The sequence below is a fragment of the Nomascus leucogenys genome, chromosome 18 (genome assembly GCF_006542625.1).
Source record: "Nomascus leucogenys isolate Asia chromosome 18, Asia_NLE_v1, whole genome shotgun sequence".
Taxonomy (NCBI): domain Eukaryota; kingdom Metazoa; phylum Chordata; class Mammalia; order Primates; family Hylobatidae; genus Nomascus; species Nomascus leucogenys.
The window spans coordinates 17,906,178-17,924,121 of NC_044398.1; the positions used below are offsets into that span (position 1 = coordinate 17,906,178).

A 17,944-nucleotide genomic window follows, 5' to 3' on the forward strand; every position below is an offset into this window, starting at 1 on the left:
TGCTGGGATTACAGGCCTGAGCCACTGTGCCTGGCCTTATGTTAAATTTTTGAGTACACAGTAGGAGTATATATTTATGGGATACATGAGACATTTTGATACAGGCATACAGTGCGTAAAAATCACATGAGAATAAATGGAGTATCCATCCCCTCAAGCATTTATCATTTCTTTGTGTTACAAATGTTCCAATAATATATTTAGTTATTTTTAAATGTACAATAAATTATTCTCGACTGTAGTCACTCTGTTGTGTTATGAAATACTAGACCTTATTCATTCTATTAACTGTATTTTTGTACTTTTTTTATTTTGAGACGGAGTCTTGCTCTGTCACCTAGGCTCGAGTGCGGTGGCTCACCTGGCTCACTGCAAGCTCCGCCCCCCAGGTTCACGCCATTCTCTTGCCTCAGCCTCCCGAGTAAGCTGGGACTACAGGCCTGCAGGTGCCTGCCACCACGCCTAATTTTTTTTTTTGTATTTTTAGTAGAGATGGGGTTTCACTGTGTTAGCCAGGATGGTCTCGATCTCCCGACCTCATGATCTGCCCGCCTCGGCCTCCCTAAGTGCTGGGATTACAGGCGTGTGCCACCGCACCCTGCCATTTTTGTACTTATTAACTATCCTCACTTCCTCCCCTTACCCCACTACGGTTCCCAACCTCTGGTAACCATCATTCTATTCTCTATCTCTGTGAGTACAACTGTTACAATTTTTAGCTTCCACCAACAAGTGAGAACATGTGACTGTCTTTCTGTGCTGGCTATTTCACTTAACATAATGTCCTCCAGTTCTCATATTGTTGCAAATGACAGGATCTCATTCTTTTTTATGGCTGAATAGTATTCCATTGTGTATTTATACACCACATTTTCTTTATCCATGTCTGTTGATGAACACTTAAATTGATTCCAAATACTGGCTATTATGAATAGTGCTGCAATAAACATGAGAGCACAGATACCTCTGTGATGTACAGACTTCCTTTCTTTTGGGTATATACCCAACAATGGATCATATGGTAGTTCTATTTTTAGTTTTTTTAAGGAATCTCCATACTGTTCTCCATAGTGGCTATACTAATTTACATTCCCACCAACTGTATACAAGGGTTCTCTTTTCTCCATATCCTTGCCAGCATTTGTTATTGCCCTCTTTTAGATAAAAGCCATTTTAACCAGAGTGAGATAGTACCTCATTTTAGTTTTGATTTGCATTTCTCTGATGATGTTGAGTACCTTTCATATACCTGTTAGCCATTTGTATACCTTCTTTTGAGAAATGCATATTCAGATCTTTTGCCCATTTTTTAATGAGATTATTAGATTTTTCCTATAGAGTTGTTTCAGCTCTTTATATATTCTGGTTATTAATTCCTTATCAGATGGGTAGTTTGTAAATATTTTCTCCCATTCTGTGACTTGTTTCTTCACTTTCTTGTTTCCTTTGCTGTGTAGAAGCTTTTTAATTTGATGTGATCCCATTTGTCCACCTTTGCTTTGGTTGCCTGTGCTTGTGGGATATCACTCAAGAAATTTTTGCCCAGACCAATGTCCCGAAGAGTTTCCTCAGCTTTCTTGTCATAGTTTCAGGTCTTAGATTTAAGTTTTTATTCCATTTGTACATGCTTTTTGTATACTGTGAGAGATAGGGGTGTATTCATCTGTTTTCATGCTGCTATAAAGAATTGTCTGAGACTGGGTAATTTATAAAGGAAAGAGGTTTAACTGACTCACAGTTCAGCATAGCTTGGGTGGCCTCAGGAGACTTACAATCATGGCAGAAGGTGAAGAGGAAGCAAAGCACCTTCTTCACAAGGTGGCAGGAAGAAGTGTCGAGCAAAGTGGAGTAGAGCCCCTTATAAAACAATCAGATCTTGTGAGAACTCACTCATTATTATAAGAACAGCATGCAGGAAACCGCTTCCATGGTTCAATTACCTCCACCGGGTCTCTCCAGTGACACATGGGGATTATGAGGATTACGATTCAAGATGAGATTTGGGTGGGGGCACAAAGCCTAGCCATATGAGGGGTCTAGTTTCATTCTTCTGCATATGGATATCCAGTTTTCCCAGTACCATTTATTGAAAAGAATATCCTTTTTCCAATGTATGTCCTTGGCGCCCTTATCCAAAATGAATTTACTGTACATATATGAATTTATTTCTGAGTTCTCTGTTCTGTTCCATTGGCCCATGTGTCTGTTTTTATGCCAATATTATGCTGTAATTTTATTGGGGTCTGTCTCTCGCAGCTCTAATAATATTTGCTTTGTATATCTGGGTTTTCTAGTGTTGGGTGCATATATATTTACAACTGTTATATCCTCTTGTTGAACTAATCCTTTTATCATTATACAATGACCTTCTATATTTTCTCATACTTTTTGTCTTGAAATCTATTTTGTCTGACATAAGTATAGCTACTCCTGCTCTTTTTGGTTTCCATTTGCATGGAATATCTTTTTCCATCCCTTTATTTTCAGTGTATGTGTGTCTTCATAGGTGAAGTGTGTTTCTTTGCAGGGAGCAGTTCACTGGGTCTTGTTTTTTCATCCAGCCAGCCACTCAATGTCTTTTGACTGGGCAGTTTACTCCATTTACTAAATGTTATTATTAATAAGGACTTACTCCTGACATTTTAAAATTTGCTTTCTTGTTTTATGGTCTTCTCTTCCTTCTTTCCCTCTTTCCTATCTTCCTTTTTGTGAATGTGACTTTCTCTGGTGGTATGTTTTAATTTCCTTTTTTTTTTTTAAATTTTCTGTGCATCTATTAATTTTGTTTGTTTTTTGAGACACGGTCTTGCTCTACTGCCCAAACTGAAGTGCAGTGGCACAATCATGGCTCACTGTAGCCTCAACCTCCTGGGTCAAACAATCCTCCTACCTCAGCCTCCCAAATAACTGGGACTATGGGCATGTGCCATGATGCCAGGCTAATTTTTATTTTTTATATAAATGGGGTATCACTATGTTGCCTAGGCTGGTCTCAAACTCCTGGGCTCAAGCAATCCTCTTGCCTCCTGTTTTCTGATGCGATCTGAGGTTACCAGGCTTGCAAACAACATCTTAACTGCTGACAAGTTTACTCTCATTACAAAAACAAATAAGCAAAGAGAAAACTGATAAAAACTTTACACTTTATCATCTTTTCCCTTGCTCTTTAATTTTGTTACATCCATTTATATCTTATTATACTGTATATGTCTTTACAAGTTGCTGTAGTTATTATTTTTGATCTGTTCATATTTTAGTCTTCTTACTCAAGATGAGTAGTGCGCACACCACAATGTCTGTGTACTTACTATTACCAGTGAGTTTTGTACCTTCAGTCCTTCAGTTGATTTGTTATTGTTCATTAATGTCCCTTTCCTTCAGAATGAAAAACTCCCTTCAGCATTTCTTATAGTACAGGTCTGCTGTTGATGAAACCTCTCAGCTTTTTTTTTTTGAGACAGAGTTTCCTCTTGCTGTCCAGGCTGGAGTGCAATGGTGCGATCTCAGCTCACTGCAATGTCCACCTCCTGGGTTCAAGCAATTCTCCCGCCTCAGCCTCCTGAGTAGCTGGGATTACAGGCGCCAGCCACCATGCCCAGTTAATTTTTTAATTTTTATTTTTAGTAGAGATGGAGTTTCGCCATGTTGGCCAGGCTAGTCTCAAACTCCTGACCTCAGGTGATCTGCCTGCCTCAGCCTCCCAAAGTGGTGGGATTATAGGCATGAGCCACCACGCCCGGCCACCCCTCGGTTTTTGTTTGTCTGGGAAAGTCTTTATTTCTCCTTCACATCTGAAGGTTATTTTCACTGGATATAATATTCTGGGATAAATGTTATTTTCCTTTAGCACTTTAAATATGTCATGCCATTCTCTCCTAATCTGTAAGATTTCCACTGAGAAGTCTGCTGCCAGATGTACTGGAGCCCCATTGTATACTGTTTCTTTTCTCTTGCTGCTTTTGAGATCCTTTCTTTATCCCCGACCTTTGGGAGTTTGATTATCAAATGTCTTGAGGTAGTCTTATTTGGGCTAAATCTGCTTGGTGTTCCATAACCTTGCACTTGAATATTGATATTTTTCTTCAGGATTGAAAAGGTCTCTATTATCAGCTCTTTAAATAAACTTTCTATCCCTCTCTCTCCTTCTACCTCCTCTTTAAGGCCAGTAACTCTTAGATTTGCCCTTTTGAGGCTATTTTCTAGATCCTGTGGGAGTATTTCACTCTTTTTTCTTTTGTCAACTCTGTATATTTTCATATATCATGTCTTCATGCTAATTCTTTCTTCTGCTTAATCAATTCTGCTGTTGAGAGCCTCTGATGCATTCTCCAGGTTGTCAATTACATTTCTAACTCTAGAATTTCTCTTTGATATTTTACCATTGTTTTGAGCTCTTTGATAAATTTATCTGATAGGATTCTGAACTTCCTCTGTTTATCTTGTTTAGTTGAGATTTCTCAAAACAGCTGTCTTAATTTCTGAAAAGTTACATAGCTTTGTCTCTTCATGTTTGGTCACTAGTGCCTTATTTCGTTGGTTTGGTGAGGTCATGTTTTCCTGGATCGTCTTGATGCTTCTAAATTTTCATCGATGTCTAAGCACTGAAGAGTTAGGTATTTATTCTATTCTTTGCAGTCTGTACTTGTTTGTACCTGAACTTCTTGGGAAGGCATTCCAAGTATTCAAAAGGAATTGAGTGGAATGATCTCAATTCTTCAGTCACTGCAGCCATCTCCATTAGTGGACACTCCAAGCCCAGTAACACTTTTTTTTTTGAAGAGACAGAGTCTCACTATGGTTGCCCAAGCTGGAGTCCAGTGGCTATTCATAGGCACGATCCCACTACTGATCAGCACAGGAGTTCTGACCTGTTGCATTTCCAACCTGAGCCAGTTCACCCCTCCTTAGGCAACCTGGTGGCCCCCCGCTCCCAGGAAGTCACCATATTGATGTTGAACTTAGTGCGGATACCCAATCAGCAGAGCACATTACAGCCCAAAGCTCCTGAGCCCAAGCAATCCTCCTGCCTCAGCTTCCTAAGTAGGTGGGACTACATGCACACACCACCACGCCCAACAAAACTGTGACTCTTGCCAACTCATAGAGGTACTGCCTTGGTGAATTTGGGTAAGATCTGGGAGAATTCCCTGGATTACTAAGCAGAGTCTCTTGTTCTTCTCCCTTACTCTCCCCCAAACAAATGAAGTTTCCCTCTCACTCTCTCTCTCTGTGCTGAGATTCTTAAGAGTTGGGGTAGAGGTGATGCAAGCACTCCCATGGCCACCACTGCTAAGACTGTGCTAGATCACACCTGACAGTACTGGGTCTCACCCAAGGCATGTAGAGACTAATTCCTGTCTATTGTTGATATTTATTCAAAGCCCAAGGACTCTTTAGTCAGCAAGTGATAAATCCTGTCAAGCCTGGGTCTTTTATCTTCAGGGCAGCAGCTTCCCTTCTAGTTAAAAAATTTTTTGTTGTTTTTAAAAGGGAGACTTGAGTTTTATTACTCAAATCAGTCTCCCCAGAAATTTGGAGGCTAGGGTTTTTCAAGGATAGGTTGGCAGGCAGGAGAATGGGTGCTGCTGACTGGTTGGGGATGTAATCATATGGATGTGGAAAACGTCCTTATGTGCTGAATCCACTTCTGGGTCAAAATTTTTAAGTATTTTTAATAAGCAATAGATTCAAAGAGTTCAAATTCTTAAAAAATAGAAAATAATTAACACTCCTGTATATACCCAAAAGAACTGAAAGCAGGATCTCAAAGAGATACCTGTACACCTATATCCATAGCAGCATTATTTACAATAGCCAAAAGGTAGGTAGGAAAGACCCAATCGTCCACTGATATATGAATAGATAAACAAAATGTGGTATAAGTATACCTCAAAGATATTTAGGGTTTGGTTCCAGACAACTGCAATAAAGCAAATATCGCAATAATGCAAGTCACACAAATTTTTGGTTTCATAGTGCACATAAAAGTATGTTTATACTAGGCTGGGTGCAATGGTTCATGCCTGTAATCCCAGCACTTTAAGAGGCCAAGGTGGGCAGATCACATAAGGCCAGAAGTTTGAGACCAGACTGGCCAACGTGTTGAAACCCTGTCTCTATTAAAAATACTAAAAAAATTAGCCAGATTTGGTGGTGTGCACCTGAAATCCTAGCTACTAGGGTGACTAAGCCACAAGAATCACTTGAACCCACAAGGTGAAGGTTATAGTAAACTGAGATTGCACCACTGCACTTCCAGCCTGGGTGACAGAGCAAGACTCTGTCTCATTAAAAAAAAAAAAAGATGTTTATATGATACTGTAGTCCACTGACAAGAGTTGGTTTTTCTTTTTTTTCTTTTATAGAGATGAGGGTTAATGTGGCCCCAGCTGGTCCCAAACTCCTGGCCTCGAGTGATTCTCTTGCCTTGGCTTTCCAAAGCACTGGGATTATAGGCATGAGCCACTGTGCCCAAGCCAATATACTGTAGTCTATTAAGTGTGCAACAGCACTGTATCTTAAAAAAAAAAAAAAAATCCATATACCTTAATTTAAAATCACTTTAATGCTAAAAAATGCTAATGATCATTTGAGCCTTTGCAAGTCTTAATCTTTTTGTTGATAGAGGGCCTTGCCTCAATGTCAGTGTTGATGGCTACTGACTCATCAGGGTGGTGATTGCTGAAGGCTGGGGTAGCTGTGGCATTTCTTAAAATAAGACAGCAACAAAGTTTGCTACATTGATTGACTCTTCTTTTCATAAAAGATTTCTCTATACCAGGAGATGCTGTGTGATAGCATTTTACCCACGGAACTGCTTTCAGAAGTAGAGTCAAGCCTCTCAACCCCTGCTGCTGCTTTGTCAACTAACTTTATGGAATATTCTAAATACTTTGTTGTCATTTCTATAATGTTCATAGCATCTTCACCAGCAGTAGGTTCCATCTCAAGAAAACACTTTCTTTGCTCATCCATAAAATATAAATGGATGAGGAGTATTTTTCTTTTTTTTTGTCTCTACCTACTGTGTCCCAGGCTTCTTCATTTAAGAAAAAAGTGATACATGATATGGGGATTAAAATCAAGAGCATCACTGAACTTCACCTTCCCTCCAACCAGTTGCCCCAAACTCCCCTGCCCCCACCCTTTGTGTTCCCAATTCCTTCCTTACTGAATGAAGAACTTAATCCCAAAAGTCCTGGCACAAACTCCGGTTCTCTTTCCCTAGCTTCCCCCCTCTCCCTGTACCCCATTCCTAGAAGGGCAGGCACCTCAGTTTGAATGCATGGGAGAGCCCAGAGTGGCAACGGAAACAGGGAGAAAGGCACTGAGGAATACAGTGCAGTGGAGTGCAATGAGGGCTCCCATAGCCTGGGGTACCAAAATGGGGGCCTGGGGCACCAAAATGGGGCCCTGAGACCACAGTAAAGGACACTGGTGCCCTTGAGAAAGGAGACCCAGCAGCCTCAAAATCCTCTCATGGTGCATAATTACTGCTTGATTGCTTGCCCTTCTGGCGCCAGTTACAGAACCACACTCGGATCACATCCTTGTAGAGCCCAAGCTGCTGGGCAATGTGACTGATCTGCTGCAGTGTGGGTTTTGAGCGCTGTAGGAACAAATTCTCCAGGTTCTCAATACTGGTTCGCTTTCTCTTTCAGGCCTGCACGAGGGTTTTGGCTTTGCATATCTCCTGAATATTTTCATTGTTGTCAGCTTCCTCCACCCACTTCTGCAGCAAGGGCCGCCGCTTACACATGTTCTTGAAGCTAAGCTGTTGAGCCTCAAAGAGGCAGATGGTTGTTTGGCTGAACACATTCCCAAACAGAACCCCCAGGGTAAGCCCCACATCGGCCTGTGTATATCCCAGGGTGATCCTCTTCTGCTTCAGGAGCTTGGCAAATTGCTCAAGTTCTTTCTGCAGAGATTTGAGATGTCCTGGGACTGGATGAGGGGTATTTTTTATCCTAAGATTGCAGCAATTCAGTCACATTTTCAGGCTTTAGTTCTAGTTCTGTTGTTATTTCCACCATATCTATAGTTAAGTTCTTCGAATGAAGTCTTGAGCCCCTCAGTCATCCATGTGGGTTGGAAAAAAATTCTTCTAAACTGTTATTGTTGATATTTTGACTTCCTCCCATGAATCAAAGACAGGGTCTTGCTCTGTCGCCCAGGCTGGAGTGCACTAGTATGATCATAGCTCACTGTAAACCTTCAACTCCTAAGCTCAAGCAATCCTATTGCCTAAACCTCCCAAGTAGCATGTGCCACCACACCTGGCTTTTTAAAATTATTTTTTGTAGAGACGGTGTCTCACTACATTGCCCAGGTTGGTCTCAAACTCCTGGCTTCAAGCAATCCTCTCACTTCACAAGTGTTCTTAGCAGTAACTGGAATGGTGAATTCTTTGAAGGTTTTCAATTTACCTTGCCCAGAACCATCAGAGGAATCACTATATATGGTAACTACAGCCTTACGAAATGTATTTCTTAAATAATAAAACTTGAAAGTAAAAATTACTCCTTGTTCCTACGGCAGCAGAATGGATGTTGTATTAGCAGGCATGAAAACATTAATCTCCATGTATATCTCCATCTGAGCTCTGATGTGACCAGGTGCATTGTCAATAAGCAGCAATATTTTGAAAACAATCTTTTTACTGAGCGGTGGGTCTCAACAGTGGGCTTAAGCCCATATTAATATATTCAGTACACCATGCTGTAAACAGATGAGCTGTCATCCAGGCTTTGTTGTTCCATTTATAGAACACAGGCAGAGTAGATTAGCATAATTCCTGAGGGCCCTGGCATTTTCAGAATGGTAAACGAGCACTGGCTTCAACTTAAAGTCACCAGATGCATTAGACCCTAAAAGAGAGTCAGCCTGTCCTTTGAAGTTAGGCACTGACTACTTCTCTCAGCTATAAAAGAAAGTTGTAGAGGACATTTTCTTCCAATAGAAGGCTGTTTTGTCAACATTGAAAATCTGTTGTTTAGTATACCCACCTTCATCAATTACCTCAGCTAGACATGCTAGACAACTTGCTGTAGCATATACATCAGTACTTTTACGTTATAGAGATGGCTTCTTTCCTTAAACTTCACGAACTAATCTTTGCTAGCTTCAGGCTTTTCTTCTGCAGCTTCCTTATCTCTCTCAGCCTTCAGAGACTTGAAGAGAGAATCTTGGTCTGGATTAGACTTTGGCTAATCCTAATGTTGTGGCTGGTTTGATTTTCTATTTAGACTACTAAAATTTTCTCCGTATCAGCAATAAGGCTGTTTTTCGCTTTCGTACCATTCATGTATTCACCAGAGTAGCACTTTCAATTCCTTCAAGTTGCATTAACAACTTGGATAACTGGCACAAGAAGCCTTGCTTTCAGCCTATCTCGGCTTTTGATATGCCTTCTTCACTAGCATAATCCTTTCTAGCTTTTGATTTAAAGTGAGAGATGTGTGACTCTTCTTTTCACTTATATACTTAGAGGCCATTGTAGGGTTATTAACCGGCCTAATTTCAACACTGTTGTGCCTCAAGGAATAGGAAGGCCTGAGGAGAGGAGACAGATAGGAATGGCCAGCTGGTGGAGCAGTCGAACATCAACGTTTATCAATTAGGTTTGTTGTCTTATATAGGTAAGGTTCATGGCACCCCAAAACAATTACATCAATGACCACTGATCACAGATCACCATTACAGATATAGTAACAACATAAAAGTTTTGAAATACTGTTAAGAATTACCAAAATGTGACATAAAGACACAAAGTGAGCCTATATGCTGTTGGAAAAATGGTGTCAACAGACTTGCTCAATGCAGTGTTGTCAAAAAACCTTCATTTTGTAAAAATTCAGTATCAAAAATTGAGTAAAGCTTATAAGCTTTAGTAATTCTCGCAATATTTCAATATTTTTCATTATCATTTTATCTTTTATGGTGATCTCATATCACTAATTTAGCAATATAAGACAATGCATGACATGATCAGTGATCTTTGATGTTACTATTGCAATTGTTTGGGTGCCACAAACCACATCCATGTAATAACAACACAGGCATGCCTCATTTTATTGTGCTTTGCTTTACTGTGCTTCTCAGATACTGTGATTTTTACAAATTGAAGGTTTGGGGCAACCCTGCATAGAACAAGTCTATCAGCACCATTTTTTCAACAGCATGTGCTCATCTCTGTGTCAGCATTATTAAGCAATAAAGTATATTTTTAAACTAACGTATACAGTCTTTTAAGACATAATGTCATTATTGCACACTTAGTAGACTACAATATAGTATAAATATAACTTTTATATGCACTAAGATACCGAAAATTTTGTGATTTGCTTTATTATGATATTTGCTTTATTGCAATATTTGCTTCATTGCAGTGGTCTGGAACTGGGCCCACAATATCTCCAAGGTATGCCTGAATTATATAGCTTAAAAAGGAAGGAAACTCTAACATGTGCTACAACACAGATCAACCTTGAGGACGTTATGCTTAGTGAAATAAGTGAGTCACAAAAAGAAACACTACTATATGATTCCACTTCTTTGAGGTACCTAGCCTAGTGTTAAGTCAAATCCATAGAGACATAAAGTAGAATAGCAGTTGCCAGGCACTAGGAAGAGGAGGGAATGAAGAGTTGCTGTTTAATGCATATAGAGTTTTAGTTTCCTCAAGATGAAAAGAGTTCTGAAGATTGGTTACATAATAATGTGAATATACTTAATGCTACTTAAAAAATGGTTAAGTCTGTAAATTTTATGTTGTGCATATTTTACAATTTAAAATAGAAAACAAAAAACCTCCCTCCCACTGGTATCTAGCCATCTCCTAGTTCCCATATGACCCACTCTCTGTAAGTAACTTTTACTTATCCAGAATTTCCTTATGCATTTACAAGTAAATATAAGCAAATCAAACAACCATATACATTGTTCTATATTTTGCTGTTTTCACTTAACAATATATCTTGGAATTCTTTCGCAGAAATCTTCATGACTTAAGAGCAACATTTTAACAAGAACTTTAATATATGAAGGAAAGCTTTAATATGACAGAACTTACCAATATCTGGTAGACATTGCCCATTATAAGGGTACCAATTTCCTTTTACGGTAAAGGGACTTTTCCTGTTGCTTGTTGAACCGGTTCCCAGCTGCCCATTACCACCAAGCCCAAAAGAGTAAATTCGTCCTGATGAAGGAACAAAAGCAGAAGTGTGCTGCCTAGAGTAAAATGATAGAAAACCTCAGACTTAATGTTACCTTCCAACAATTTACAATGACAAAAGCAGAGAAAATATCAAAAGAGGTAATTTTTGTTTTCAAAAAAATAAATTAATAAAACCAATTGTAGTTCCAAAGCTTCTGTACAGATATTCATTAACAGCCTTAATCTATAGAATGAATTCTGCATCACATAGACAGGCTGCACGAGCATGGTCCAGAAAATTTCCACTAATGTTTAAATTTTAAACGGCCTGGGTCTATACTGAAATACCTTACAATAAATGATTCAGCACCAGAGTAGCATCTAACTATGTTGTTCAAGGAAGTCCCCACTACTCCCCTTGTCAAGTTCTAGTCCAGGACTGTGGTCTATGAAAGTCCTCCATTTGGGTATCACCGAGAAGTTTTAGGCTAAGAAATGGGAAGTAATCTAGTACCAATCAGAAGATTGTTATATACACTTACGCATGACAGAAACAACGTTTCCTTTCTTCTGAGGAAAGTAATCTCTGTATGTATGCACCAAAACTCCTCTGGAGGTACTATAGTGAAAGCAAACCTAAGAAACCACAGATCTGAAGCTAAGGATGACCCACCAATCCACTCTCAGTAAACCTATCCAACTCCTCAGAAGAAGTCTCCTTAGGCAAGCAGGGAAGTATTTCATTGCGTACCCTATCCATGAGATGGTTTTACTGAGGGGACATGGCATCTCCAGGTCTCACCCTTGTTTCTATCAGGTCTTAGATCTCGTCTCTTGCCCTAAACCTCTTTGCCATTTGTGGCATATTGTTTATAAAGTGGCTGAAATTATCCCTCTACCCATACCGATATCTTATGCAATATGACTGTTACAGTTATTCCCAGCAAGACTGGAAATCTCTTTCTCCATGTCTTAAATCCAAGTCCTAATCTATAGCTTGCTTTGGCCAGCAGAAACAACAGTGTCTCAGTTCTGAGCCTATGACCCACAAGTGGCTTTATACACTCTTTCCCTAACTATCTTTAGCAATTCTGCTCTACCGTCATAAGAATAAACCAAGGTTAGCAGCTAAAGGATGATCTACAATCTGGAACAGAGACAAACTGTCCCAACTGAGGCCATCCTAGACTCCCAGCTCCTAACCAGATCATCAACTGATCATCTAAGTCAGCTAAGATGAGAGCAGCCCAGTTAAGCCCGGCCAAAATTACTGAAACAAAGAACTATTAGCTAAATAATTATTTTAGGTCACTAGGTTTTGGAGTCGTTCTGTTTAGCGATATAAGCTAACTAATACATTACCCAGATTGGCAAATTCTTTCAGGGTAGCTCCAAAGTCAATTCAAACTAACAACTTTGGTTTTCAAATTTCTTTTGTTTTTGCCAGGTGGAGTTCTCTTTACATCCTGGCAAACTCACATATGCTATTTTAAAGGGGTTTTGATTCAAGAGTTTTCAAGTTAGCTAGTCTGCCAGATTACTACCCTTCCTCAGGAAGCAGCCATCTCAAAGGAATGTATTAATAGTTTGAAAATTACTGCAATACTATTTTATTAAAACTCCTCCTCACACTGGCCTAATAAAGCACTGGTTCTTAACCCTGGCTGCATATTTGAATCATCTTGGGGGTGAATCTAGATAAAAACATGTATTTTGGCCAGGCGTGGTGGCTCACGCCTATAATCCCAGCACTTTGGGAGACCGAGGCAGGTGGATCACTTGAGGTCAGGAGTTCGAGACCAGCGTGGCAAACATGGCAAAACCCTGTCTCTACTAAAAATACAAAAATTAGCTGGGCACGGTGGTGTGCGCCTGTAGTCCCAGCTACTCAGGAGGCTGAGGCAGGAGGATCACTTGAACCTGGGAGGCAGAGGTTGCAGTGAGCCAAGATTCTGCCACCGCACTCCAGCCTGAGCAACAGAGCAAGACTCAGTCTCAAAAATATATGTATATATGTGTGTGTGATTATAGCATAAAGTGGCGTTCAGAGCCACTGCATGAACAGAACTACCTTAAGCTCTAGATTTGATGTAAGAGCTCAAAAGCACTTTATTATACTACTAGAATGTAAACCTTTTTCTTTTGCATCGTCTACTGATTGACTGACATTTTGGTAATCTTGACTGCCTTGTTAAGGAGGTTTCTGACAATTATTGAATAAGGAAATAATACATTTCTTTTTTTAAAATTTTATTATTTATTTATTTTTGAGATGGACTCTCACTCTGTTGCCAGGCTGGAGTGCAGTGGCGTGATCTTGGCTCACTGCAACCTCCGCCTCCCGGGTTCAAGCGAGTCTCCTGCCTCAGCCTCCCAAGTGGCTGGGACTACAGGCACACACCACCATGCCCAGCTAGTAGAGACGGGGTTTCACTATGTTGGTCAGGATGGTCTTGATCTCTTGACCTCGTGATCTGCCCGCCTTGGCCTCCCAAAGTGCTGGGATTACAGGCTTGAGCCACTGCACCTGGCCCAATAAGATGTCTTATAGTACTGACTACTTGGAAGTCAAACTGATCAAAATACCAGATACCTACTTATATTTCCTGTTTAGGTTAAATCCTTAGACCTCACTCAATAGTCAAAATTTTACCCCAGATCCAACAGTTACATGAATAAAACTGCTGAAAAGAACTGGTTTACAGAGCTGAGAATAACTATTCAAATCATGTATTACACAGCTAGGAATAACTATTCAAATCATGTACATTTTGGCTACTAAGAATTACAAAACTGGATAACATTAAATCATTTGTGATATTTCACAAAGGACTAATAAAGTATGTCACCCAAAATAATTTAAATTCACCACCCTGTAGTATTAAGCATGCATATTCCCATCACAGCCTGATGGTGGTTGGGCTGTATATTATATTCCCCATACCTTAACTTTAGGTTTGGCCATACAGTTTGCTTTTGGTCAATGAGATTTCAGTGAATGTGATGCAAGCAGAAGGCTTGAAATGGAATGTACAGTTGAGTTTCCTTTCTTGTATATTTGTCTCCATCAGAAGAATACCCAGAGGCAGCCCACTGCTCTTCTGGTATAGTCCCAAGAACGAGATATGTAACAAAGCCACCCTAGCTGAAACACAGCCTGAGCAAAGTCACCCCAGTGAAGAGGCAGCCTGAAACAGAACTACCCCAGTCAATCTCTAGCCTAAATAAAAGCTACTCCAGATAGCCAAAGGCCTGGCTTTGCTGAACCACAGAGAAAGAAAGAAACATTTACTATTATATGTCACTGACATGTTGTTTGTGCACAAGAGACCAATACAGACATTATAAATTTTATGTAAATAAACTTATTTATTTATTTATTTATTTGAGACAGAGTCTTCGCTCTGTTGCCCAGGCTGGAGTGCAGTGGTGCAATCTCAGCTCACTGCAACCTCTGCCTCCTGGGATCAAGCGATTCTCCTGTCTCATCAGCCTCCCCAGAAGCTGGGATTACAGGTGCACGCCACCATGCCTAGCTAATCTTTGTATTTTTAGTAGAGATGGGGTTTTTTTGCCCTGTTGGCCAGGCTGGTCATGAACCCCTGACCTCAGGTGATCAGTCTGCCTCAGCCTCCCAATGTGCTGGGATTACAGGCATGAGCCACCATGCCCGGCCTATGTCAATAAGTTTAAAATTAGGCAAAATGAAAAAAATTGTTAGAAAAAAATTAACATTCACATAACTGACTCAAGAAATAATAAAAGCTATCTCATAGCCACTAAAGAAATTGAAGAATGTTTTTTAAATTCCAAAAAATAAAATGCCAGGTACAAATGGTTTTAATGGCGAGTTGTGCCAACATTTCAAGCTGTTCTATTTCCAAAAATTAGAAAACAAAGGTACATTCCTCACTGTTATTTTATCAGACTAGAAAACCTTCATAATAAAACCTGGTGAAAAGAATAATAAGAAAAAAATTATAGATCAAGTTCACTGATAAACAGAAATATAAATAATAGTCAACAGAATATTCACAAATCAAACCCAGCACTAAACAAAAAGGATAATACTTGACCAAACTGAAGTTATTCCAGGAAAACAAAGCTGTTAACTAGAAAATGAAAAATCCATCAATATGCCATGTTAACAGATTAAAGGAAAAAAAATCATAAATCATTTCAATAGATACAGAAAAAACAACATTAAAAACTTAACATCCATTCACAATAAAAAAAATTAGGAATTAAAGGGAAATTACTTAGTCTGATAGAGGTTATCTACAAAAATCTTAACAGCAAACATGATACTTAACTGTGAAATACTGAAGGTTTTCCCACAGAAAGGAAACATTATGTTACAGTAAACATTATAATGGTGTCCCAATCAGCACATTAAAACAATTATATAAACACGTTAAGTATAAATAATAGATAACAAAACAAAACTGAATTGACTCACAGATGGTATGACTATGTACATGAGTAAGTTATTAATAAGAGTTAGCAAGGTGGTTGTATTTAAAATCAATATGTAAATATCAACTATTTCTACATGCCAGTGATTCCTCAGAAAGTGGAAATAAAAATATAATACCATTAAGGACGCACCTAGGAACGGAACTACGAAAAGACATACATGACCTCTATGATGAAAATTTTAAAACATTTTATTGTAAGACATTAAAGAAGTTTGGAAGTTGATTATTAGAAAAGTTAATATTATAAAGATAACTTTTCCCCAAATTAACCTAGAGATTAATGCACTACCAATCAAAATCCCACAAGGCTTTTTTTTTTTTTTGAGAGAACTTCACAGACCTATGCTAAAATGTATATGAAAGTAATAAAGGTCATCATCAACCAAAGCATTCTTTTTTTTTTTTTTTTTTTTTTTTTTTGAGGTGGAGTTTCACTCTTGTTGCCCAGGCTGGAGTGCAATGGCGCGATATCGGCTCACTGCAATCTCCGCCTCCCGGGTTCAAACGATTCTCCTGCCTCAGCCTCCCGAGTAGCTGTGATTACAGGCATGTGCCACCATGCCCGACTAATTTTGTATTTTTAGTAGAGACAGGGTTTCACCACATTGGTCAGGCTGGTCTCGAACTCCCGACCTCAGGTGATCCACCCGCCTCAGCCTTCCAAAGTGCTGGGATTACAGGTGTGAGCCACCACGCCCGGTCCGGCCAAAGCATTCTTAAAGAACAGAAGAATAACAAGGAGTCACTTTACCCCAAATAGAAGAAGTTATTATGGTGTCTATATAGTGTTTAAGCGGCACAGGGGCAGGCATATAGATTGAAAAATTAGAGATCACAGAAAGAGATCCACGTACATATAACAACTTATGGCAACAGTGACACCATACAGTAGGAGGGTGACAAATTTTCAAAAATGGAGCTAGACAGGGGGATTCTTGGAAAACTGTGGAATAAAAAGCACCGAGAATCTGTTTCCCACCTGGACAACAATTACACTGACAGAATCTGTCTGACAGAACCATTCTGCAACTCTGGAGTCTATGCACGGTTTGTTATTTCCAAGAGAAGAGTTGGATGGCAAATTCTGGTTAATTTCAATTTCAGATCATAGCATGGTAGCAGTTACCCACTCCTTACTCCTGTGTAAGGCAGCCATGAACAGCTTCCAGGAGCAGCCTGTATGCAACTTGTAGAAGACAGGGTGGGCAATAATGACTTTGTCCCTTTTAGGAACTGGTGTCCTGATCACTGATTGGTGCTTCTGATCACCAAGGTGCAGAAAGGCAGGCAATCACTGTTGTATACTCTCCCATTCTGGCTAAAGAGACTTCCAAGGAATTCAAAGGGCTGATGCCTTTCTCTTTTTTTCCTCCACTCTCCTTCCACCCCCACCTTTCATTTTTTTCTTTGTTTCTTTGGGGAGCCAGGCATTTAAGGTCTAGAACATTAAAAAGCAACCACATTTATGGGTGAATTTAGAAAGTCACTGTGCATTAGCAGGGAAAGGTATAGGCTAAGAAAAGATCTGCGAAGACCTCATTTTTATACCTCAGGGTGACTCCTGACACAGAGAAAACCTACAATAATCAAAAACCAAAAATCAGCAAACTCTGGCAAAGGGGGAGAATCTGATTTCCAGTTACCATATTATTAGAGTTAAATGTCCAGTTTTCAAGAGACAACACAAGGCATACAAAGCAGTAGGAAAGGGTGGCCCATTCAAAGAAAATATAAGCCAACAATAGAAACTACCCCTGAGAAAGGTCAAATGGCAGACCTAAAAGACAAAGACTAAATCAAACATCCTAAAGATGCTCAAGGAACTAGAGTAAGATGTGTAAAAAGAAAAAAAAAAATGTATGAACAAAATGGAAATATCAATCAAAAAGAAAAAATAAAAATAAATTCTGGAGTTGGAAAGTACAATACCCAAAATAAAAAATACACTAGAGAGATTTGAAGTCAGATTTCAGCAAGCAGAAGAAAAATCAGCAAATGTAAAGATAGGACAGTTGAAATTATTGAGTCTGTGGAACAGAAAATCTTAAAAAAAGTGCTAGAGGAACCACAGGATACCATTAAGCAGACCAACATAAGCACTGTAGAATTCTCAGAAGAATAGAGCAAGAGAGAGATTATTTGAAGAAGTAATAGCCAAAAACTTCCCAAATATGGTGAAAGACATGAATTTAAACATCCATAAGCCCCAATGAATTCTATGCAGGATAAACTCAGAGACCAAAGACACACAGTTCAATCAAAATGCTGAAAGACAAAGAATCTTGAAAGCAGCATGAGAGAAGCAGGT

At 39.4% G+C, this 17,944-nt stretch overlaps 1 protein-coding gene and 1 pseudogene across 2 annotated transcripts in view; both read right to left on the reverse strand.

Annotated features, from left to right (window-relative positions):
- The window catches only part of HERC4 (HECT and RLD domain containing E3 ubiquitin protein ligase 4), a 162,813-nt gene that overhangs the window by 90,921 nt on the left and 53,948 nt on the right, over window positions 1–17,944 (reverse strand). For both annotated transcript variants that reach the window (XM_003258211.3, XM_003258212.3), the window contains exon 9: window positions 11,072–11,232. In XM_003258211.3, the coding sequence (XP_003258259.1) occupies window positions 11,072–11,232 (161 nt within the window). The remainder of the gene's footprint in view (window positions 1–11,071; window positions 11,233–17,944) is intronic.
- On the reverse strand, window positions 7,273–9,164 carry LOC105737815 (annotated as a pseudogene).